The sequence below is a fragment of the mitochondrial genome of Monosiga brevicollis, assembly GCF_000002865.3.
Source record: "Monosiga brevicollis strain ATCC 50154 mitochondrion, complete genome".
Taxonomy (NCBI): Eukaryota; class Choanoflagellata; order Craspedida; family Salpingoecidae; genus Monosiga; species Monosiga brevicollis.
In genome coordinates, this window is record NC_004309.1 from 67,151 (window position 1) to 76,568 (window position 9,418).

The following is a 9,418-nucleotide window of genomic DNA, read 5'->3' on the forward strand; positions in this document are numbered from 1 at the left end:
AAAATAAACTTAATAATAAATATAAAAATAATAATAATAAAATAATAAAAATAAACTAAAATAAATTAATCTATTGAAATAATAATCTATTGAAATAATAATCTCTAAAATAAACTTAATAATAAATATAAAAATAATAAAAATAAAAATAATAAAAATAAAAATAATAAAAATAATAAAAATAATAAAAATAATAAAAATAATAAAAATAAAAATTTATATTTATTCATATTTGCTAAAATAATTAATAAAGAGTTTGCTTCAATAATTAATAAATATTTAGTTTAAATTATTATGGTAGAGTTTGCTGAAATTACTAATAAATATTTAGTTTAAATTGTTAATAAATATTTAGTTTAAATTATTATGGTAGAGTTTGCTTAAATTATTAATAAATATTTAGTTTAAATTATTATGGTAGAGTTTGCTTAAATTATTATGGTAGAGTTTGCTTAAATTCTAAATAAAATAATAAATAAAATTGTTAATGAATATTAGCTGAAATTATTAATAGGTTAATAATTAATATATTATAATTTAATTATATACCAATTATTATCATTTTTATATTATATTATTAATATAATTTTAATTTTAATTTATTATTATGCTGAATTAAATATTGTATAAAATTATCAAAAATATTAATTTTATTAAAAAATATTCAAAAATAATTATATTTAGTTATCAGTTCTGATAAAGATTATATATAAAAAATAAAAATTAATAAAAATTATTAAATAAATTAAAAATAAATAAAATAAATTAAAAATATAATATAACATTTTATAAAATATAATTTAAAGAAATAATAGACAAATTATAAAGATATTGTGGAAATAAGAGTTTGGATAATTTCAATAATTAAATTATAAATTATATTTTAATATATTTTTATTTGATAATAAGTAATATTGTTAATATTATATTGGAATATAATAAAATAAAAATAAAAATAAAAATAAAAATAAAAATAAAAATAAAAATAAAAATAAAAATAATAAATAAAAATAATATAAAATAATATTAATAATATAATATAAAAATGATAATATTATTAATAAAATAAAATACCTATCATATAATGGTAATATAGTTAATTTCGACTTAATAAATGAGGGTTCGATTCCCTCTAGGTATTAAAATACTATATAAAAATAATATAATAATAGTATTAAATTATATAATAATATTATAAAATAATATTATAAATAAAAAAATAATATAATAATAAATAATATAATAAAAAGATTATATAAGAATATAATACAATTATATAAAAAATAGTATAAAAAAATAAAAAAAAATGATAGAAACTTTAGTATATATTTTTAGTATAGGAGCATTTTTCTCTGGTATATTAGTAATTTCATCAAAAAATCCAATAAATTCAGTATTAGGTTTAGTGATGTGTTTTGCTAATAGTTCTATATTATTATTAATGTTAGGATTTGAATTTTTAGCATTATTATTTTTAATAGTTTATGTAGGAGCATTAGCTATTTTATTTTTATTTGTAGTAATGATGTTAAATATAAGATTAGTAGAATTAATAGAAAATTTTACAAGATATTTACCAATAGGGGGTATAATAGGAATAATATTTATATTAGAGTTAATGGTAATAGTGGATGAACAATTTGCTATGTCTTCTAATAATTTATTTACTCAATTATTTTTCATTAATAATCCGTATGAATTATCTTTATTTATGAATTCTTATAGTGTAGATATTACTTCAAATTATAATAATAATATAGTAAATTTAACAAATATAGAAAGTATAGGTCAAATATTATATACCCATGGCTATATATATTTTATAGTTTCAAGTATAGTGTTATTGATAGCTATGGTGGGAGCAATAGTTTTAACATTATATCATGAACAAGGTGTAAAAAGACAAGATATATTTTCTCAAATTTCAACTCAAAATACTTTAACTTATTTTAATTCAATAAATAATTTACCTGATTTTAAATTAAGAAATTAGGAATTTTATAAAATTAAAAATAAATTAAATAAATTAAAATTATAAATTAATATAAATAAATAATATATTAATTATAATTTACAATATTAATAAAAATATAATATATTAATTATAATTTATAATATTTTACTAAAATAATATTGGTTTAAAATATTATAAAAATATAATTTAAAATATTTAAATAAAATAATATTTTAATAATTTATATAAAAAATAAAATTTATATAAAAATTATATAAAAATAATATAAAAATAATATAAAAATAATATTTAAATAAAATAATATTTAAATAATTTATATAAAAAATAAAATTTATAAATTTTATTAAAATATTATAATATAATAAAAATGGCAATATAATAAAATAAATAAATAATATATTACATTTTTAATAAAACTAAAACAAAAAAATAAAACAAAATGAATATTAATTTTAATAATATAATGTTAATAAATGAATTAACAAATAATATAACAATATTAATACCTGAAATATTTTTAATAATAAGTATAGTAATATTATTAGTATATGGAGTAATTTATTCGAAATTAGGTGGAATAGTGAATATTATGAGACAAATATCAATATTAGGTATAATAGTATTATGTATAACTTTATTATTATTATGAGATATTAAAGATATAATAATAAATGAAAAAGTATTAAATAGTAGTATATTAGGTATAGATAATTTATCAATAATGGTAAAAAGTGTAGTAATAATAACTACAATATTAATATTATCAATGTCATTAGAGGTATTTAAACAAAAAAATGAACAAATAAAAGATTATGAATATACAATATTAATATTATTAGCAACATTAGGTATGTTATTATTAATATCAAGTAAAGATTTAATAATAATGTATTTAAGTATAGAAACATTAAGTTTAAGTTTGTATATATTAGCAGGATTTAAAAGAACAGGACAATTAAGTACTGAAGCAGGTTTAAAATATTTAATAATGGGTGGATTAAGTTCAGGTATATTATTATTTGGATGTGCTTTAATATATATTAGTACTGGTATATTAGATTTTGATAATTTAGCAAATTATATATTTAATAATACAATAATAAATACAAATACAAATAATGAAATAGGAGTAGAAATAGGAAGTTTATTAATTTGTATAGCAATAATGTTTAAATTAGCAGCAGCACCTTTTCATATGTGAGCACCAGATGTTTATGAAGGTTCACCTACTATTATTACTGCTTTTTTTGCTATTGTTCCTAAAATCGCCATATTAACTTTATTAGTAAATTTAATTTATAATGTATTTTGAGGTATATTTAATAGTGTATTATTACCTTTTTTTATATTTTCTGCTTTATTAAGTGTTATAATTGGAAGTATAGGAGCCGTAAATCAAACTAAATTTAAAAGATTATTAGCTTATTCTGCTATTAGTCATATGGGGTTTATATTATTAGGATTAATTCCTGGTACTTTAAATAGTTTACAAACATCTTTTATTTATATTATTTTATATATTATTACTTCATTAAATACTTTTGCTTTTACATTCATTTATTTTAATAAATATAAAAACAGTTTCAAAAATACAACTTATTATTTAAGTGATTTATCTGCATTATCTAGAAAGGAACCTGTATTAGCTTTAACTTTAACTTTAAGTTTATTTTCTATTGCTGGTATACCACCTTTAGCTGGATTTATTAGTAAATATTATATTCTTTTATCATTAATACAAAATAATTATATTGTAATTGCTACATTAACTATATTATTTTCTGTTATTGCATGTTTTTACTATATTCGAATTATACAATATATGTATTTTAAAAATAATAATACTTATTTAATTAAATTTTTAGCTGATGTTGTTTATAGAAAAGTTCCTTCATCATATATTAATAATCATAATAATATTAATTCTAATAATAATACTTCATCATCAATTTATTATAATGTATCTTTAAGTCCTATTTTAATACTTGGATCTACTTTATATATTCTTATATCTTTTATTTTTTATCCAAATCCTTTATTAATGATTACTTTTGATGCTATATTAAATACTTTTATTTAATTTTTAATTAATTATTTAATTATTTATTTAATTATTTAATTATTTATTTAATTTTTAATTAATTATTTATTTAATTATTTATTTAATTATTTAATTATTTATTTAATTATTTATTTAATTTTTAATTAATTATTTATTTAATTATTTATTTAATTATTTAATTATTTATTTAATTATTTATTAAATTTTTAATTAATTATTAATTTAATTTTTTTTAATTTATATAATATATTAGTATTCTTTATTAATTATTTATTTTTAAATAACTTATTTATTTTTTATTTATTTGTTATTTTTTATAATTAATAAGGAATATTATAATATATTCATATATATCTCTCTTTTTAAAGGGGGAATAATATTTAAGTATATATTTGAGATTATTATTTTTATTTTTATTTAAATTATTAAATTTTTATAATAAAATTTATAATTTTTAGTTTTATTGATAAAAATAAGAAATCTATTATTAAAAATTATAAATAATTATAAATATATTATTATATTTTATTAAATCTATTAATAATTTATTAAATTATTTATTAATTATTAAATTATTATTTATTATTTATATTTATATTTTTATAAAGCATGATGGCAGAGTGGTTAATGCGACAGTCTTGAAAACTGTAGTCTACGGACTCATGGGTTCGAATCCCATTCATGCTGTTATATATTTTATTTAATATATAATATATTTATCAAATATTTAATTATAATATATTTATCAAATATTTAATTATAATATATTTATCAAATATTTAATTATAATATATTTATCAAATATTTAATTATAATATATTTGGTTATTATATATTTTATTTATCTTTCCTGAAAGGAAAATAGTGCAATAAAATATATAGCTAATATTTACTAATAAATAAAAATAATAAATAAATAAAAATAAATTAAATAAATAAAAATAAATTAAATAAATTTTAATAAATAAAATAAATTAAAAAAATATATACTAATTATTAAATTATAGGGGCGTTAGTTTACATGGTAAAATCACGCTGTTGCATAGCGTAGTAGCTAGTTCGATTCTAGCACGCTCCATAATTAATAAAATAATATATAGAATAAAATGGCTTATAGTTTAATAAAATAATATATAGGATAAAATGGCTTATAGTTTAATAAGAGTTTTGAGAGGTTTATTATTTTAAATTATAAAATTATATAAAATTATATAAAATAATATAAAATTATATAAAATTATATAAAATTATATAAATAATTAATAGGTATATAATTAGTTTAATAGTTTGCTCCTATTCCTTTTTTTAGTTTAATTATTATTTATTATAATTTATAGGTATATAATTAATATTTATTATAATTAATAGGTATATAATTAATATAATAGTTTTGATAAATAATTAATAAAATAGGAAAATAATATAAAATAATATAAAATTATATAAAATAATATAAAATTATAAAAATCTCTTAAAATAATTAATAGGAATATAATTAATAAAATAGTTTTAATAAATAATTAATAAAATAGTTTTAATAAATAATTAATAAAATAGTTTTAATAAATAATTAATAAAATAGGAAAGATATATAAAAATAATATAAAATTATTAAAATCTCTTAAAATAATTAATAGGAATATAATCAATAAAATAAAATAAAAATAAATAATATAAAAATAATATAAAATAATATTAATAATATAATAAACACACAATAGGTATATAATTAATAAAATAGGAAAGATATATAAAATTTATATAAAATTATAAAATGAAATAATAATATAAAATTAAGAAATATTTATACTAATTATATTTTAAATATTTCAAAATAAATATATTTTAAAATAAATATATTTAAAAATAAATATATTATGGGTGTATTCTTCAGTAGCTCAATCGGCAGAGCATTTAGCTGTTAACTAAATGGTTGTAGGTTCAAGTCCTGCCTGAAGAGGAAAATATATAATAATAATGAACATTATTATTTATAAATTAATAAAATATAAATTAATAAAATATAAATTAATAAAATATAAATTAATAAAATATAAATTAATAAAATTTATAAAATTTATTTAAATAATATTTGCTCATATTTGCTGAAATATGAATTAAGAAAATAATAAAAAATAAATTAATTAAATATAAATTAATAAAATATAAATTAATAAAATATAAAAAATAATTAATAAAAATATAAAATAATATTATAATAATAATTAATAAAATATAATAAATTTGTTATAAATAAATAAAATATAAAATAAAATATAAAATAAAATAAATTTTTTTACTATAGTAATTTAGATATTATTTTAGAAACATATTATTAAATGATAAAAATTATATAATAAAAAGAATCATTATTATAATAATAACTTATTATTAATTAAATAATTTTAATAAATTTTATAAAAAATTAAATAATTAAATAATTAAATAATTAAATAATTAAATAATTAAATAATTAAATAATAATATTATTATAATTTTTTTAGTTTTATATAATATTCTCTATAATAATATAGAGATAATTATTAGGATTTTTGAAATATATTATAAAATAAAAAATATATTAAAAAAATGGAAGTTCGAATCTTCTTAAAACTAAATAGCGTTTGATTGTGGCGCAGGAAGAATGCTAGATTATTGGATTAACACATGCAAGTATTTATATACTATATTTAAATTGTAAAAAGGATAAATATAGTGATAATGCGTACGGGTGAGTAAAACATAGGAACCTATCTTATAAAGAAAGTAATAGAAAAAAATTATCAAATTGTAAAAAATAGGATAATAAAGAATAAAAATATAAGAGGGGCTTATGACTTATTAGTTAGTGGGTAGTAAAAAAGACTACGTAGACGAGGATAAGTAGCTGAAATGAAAGTTTGATCAGCCACACTGAAATTGAGATACGGATCAGATTCGGTAATTCGAAGCAGCAGTGATGAATATTGTGCAATGTTCGGAAGAGTGACACAGCCAAATAATCATATTTTTATATAAATAAAAATAAATAATATATGAAGATAATGACATTAATATATTAAAAGGGCCACCTAATTCACGTGCCAGCAGGTGCGGTTAAACGTGAGGCTCAAGTATTTTCCAATATAATTAGGGGTGTAAAGGGTGTGTAGGCGGATTTTAAAGTATAATTTTAAATAATTTTAAATAATAAAATTAAGGATTATATACTTAATATCTAGTATTTATTAGAGGATTATAGAATGTCTAATGTAGCGATAGAATGTGAAGAAATTAGAAGGAACACCAAAAGGCGAAGGCAATAATCTGGAATAATATAGACGTTGAAACACGAAAGCATGGGGAGCAAACATGATTAGATACCATGGTAGTCCATGCCGTAAACGATGAATGTTAAAAAATAGTTGATTTTTATTATTTTTGTAGATAACTCGTTAAACATTCCACCTGAATACTACGGTCGCAAGACTAAAATTCAAACAAATTAACTGTTAGAGATATCTTACTGGAGGAATATGTGGTTTAATATGACAATCCGCGTGAAACCTTACCTAATTTAGTAATTTTAATAATTTTTATTATTAATTTTTATAATTTTTATTATTAATTTTAATAATTTTTATTATTAATTTTTATAATTTTTATTATTAATTTTTATAATTTTTATTATTAATTTTTCAGATACTGCATGGCCGTCGTAAGTAAGTGTTTTGAAATGTTTGGTTCATTCCTTTAACTTACGTAACCTATTTTTTATTTTGCTAATTTAATTTTTTATTAAATGCACTAATAAAATACCGCTATTGATTAAAATAGAGGAAGGTATAGATAACGCCAGGCCGTTATGGTTCTTATAATTAGGGCTACACATGTATTACAATGAAGTTAACATATATTTAGTTATATTGCAAAATTATACTAATAATTAAATAACTTCTATTATATAACTATGTTCGGATTGAAGACTGAAATTCGTCTTCATTAAGCAGGATTCAGCAGTAATCATGTATCATAAAAGGCATGGTGAATAGAGCAATCTCTGAAGTATACACTGTCTGTCACCGGGTAAAACACGGAGGTACCCAAAGTTTATATCAAATAAATTTTTTTCGAAATTTTTATTTTATATTTATTAAGGACCAAAAGAGATTTCCCGTAAGTCATAGCAAGGTGGCGCTTCCGGAAGGAGGAGCCGGATGAAAAGAATATTAAATTTTAATTATCATTTTTTATTCTAATTTTTTATATATTTATTTATATAATTTTATATTATTTTATATAATTTTATATTATTTTATATTTTAATTTTTTATTAAAATAATATAATTTATTAATTATAAATAAAAATTTAATTATAAATTAATTATTTATTAAATAATAATATTATCATTTTATATTTTAATTCTTTATTAAAATAATATAATTCATTAATTATAAATAAAAATTTAATTATAAATTAATTATTTAATAAATAATAATATTGTCATTTTATTCTAATTTATAAATAAAAAAAATTAATAAATTGAGCTAATTATTCTAATGGAGCAAACTCTTTTATTAATTATTTCCTAAATTATATATTTATATTCATTATTATATTTTTTAGGTTTTATTCTTTTTTAAGTTTATTTTAAAGATTATTATTTCAATAGGTTTATTTATTTTATTAATTTTATTTATTTTTATTAAATTTATTAAATTTATTATTTTATTAATAATTATATTTTTTAGGTTTTATTCTTTTTTAAGTTTATTTTAGAGATTATTATTTCAATAGGTTTATTTATTTTATTAATTTTATTAATTTTATTAATTTTATTAATTTTATTAATTTTATTAATTTTATTAATTTTATTAATTTTATTAAATTTATTATTTTATTAATTATTATATTTTTAAGTTTATTTTAGAGATTATTATTTCAATAGGTTTATTTATTTTATTAAATTTATTAAATTTATTATTTTATTAATAATTATATTTTTGAATTTATTTTAAAGATGTGTGTTTATAGCACTATTTTTTTAAATAGATTAATTTATTTTTATTAAATTTATTATTTTATTAATTATTATTTTTTTAAGTTTATTTTAGAGATTATTATTTCAATAGGTTTATTTATTTTAATTATTTTTTAATTATTTTTTAATTATTATAAAATTTTAATTATTTTTTAATTATTTTTTAATTATTATAAAATTTTAATTATTTTTTAATTATTTTTAAATTATTTTTAAATTATTATAAAATTTTAATTATTTTTTAATTATTTTTAAATTATTTTTAAATTATTATAAAATTTTAATTATAATGCATTTAGGTTATCTGGTAAACTTTCTCACTTCCAATGAGATTAGGTGGGTTCGAGTCCCACAATGCATA

At 14.7% G+C, this 9,418-nt stretch overlaps 2 protein-coding genes and 6 non-coding genes across 8 annotated transcripts; all 8 read left to right on the forward strand. All coding sequences in view use genetic code 4, as the record gives it.

The window, feature by feature from the left end:
- Window positions 1–1,070: 1,070 nt before the first annotated feature.
- trnR lies at window positions 1,071–1,141 on the forward strand. The gene has a single exon. It is a non-coding gene; the product is annotated as a tRNA-Arg (tRNA).
- Window positions 1,142–1,306: 165 nt separating this feature from the next.
- Window positions 1,307–1,993, forward strand: nad6 (NADH dehydrogenase subunit 6). The gene has a single exon. It carries the CDS (start codon window positions 1,307–1,309, stop codon window positions 1,991–1,993), a length of 687 nt encoding a protein of 228 aa, NP_696994.1.
- A 421-nt stretch (window positions 1,994–2,414) lies between these two features.
- On the forward strand, window positions 2,415–4,055 carry nad2 (NADH dehydrogenase subunit 2). The gene has a single exon. The coding sequence runs from the start codon at window positions 2,415–2,417 to the stop codon at window positions 4,053–4,055; it is 1,641 nt and encodes a 546-aa protein (NP_696995.1).
- A 588-nt stretch (window positions 4,056–4,643) lies between these two features.
- On the forward strand, window positions 4,644–4,724 carry trnS. The gene has a single exon. It is a non-coding gene; the product is annotated as a tRNA-Ser (tRNA).
- Window positions 4,725–5,042: 318 nt separating this feature from the next.
- trnA lies at window positions 5,043–5,114 on the forward strand. The gene has a single exon. It is a non-coding gene; the product is annotated as a tRNA-Ala (tRNA).
- An 809-nt stretch (window positions 5,115–5,923) lies between these two features.
- Window positions 5,924–5,996, forward strand: trnN. Its single transcript has one exon. It is a non-coding gene; the product is annotated as a tRNA-Asn (tRNA).
- Window positions 5,997–6,648: 652 nt separating this feature from the next.
- On the forward strand, window positions 6,649–8,244 carry rns. The gene has a single exon. It is a non-coding gene; the product is annotated as a small subunit ribosomal RNA (ribosomal RNA).
- Window positions 8,245–9,346: 1,102 nt separating this feature from the next.
- Window positions 9,347–9,418, forward strand: trnG. The gene has a single exon. It is a non-coding gene; the product is annotated as a tRNA-Gly (tRNA).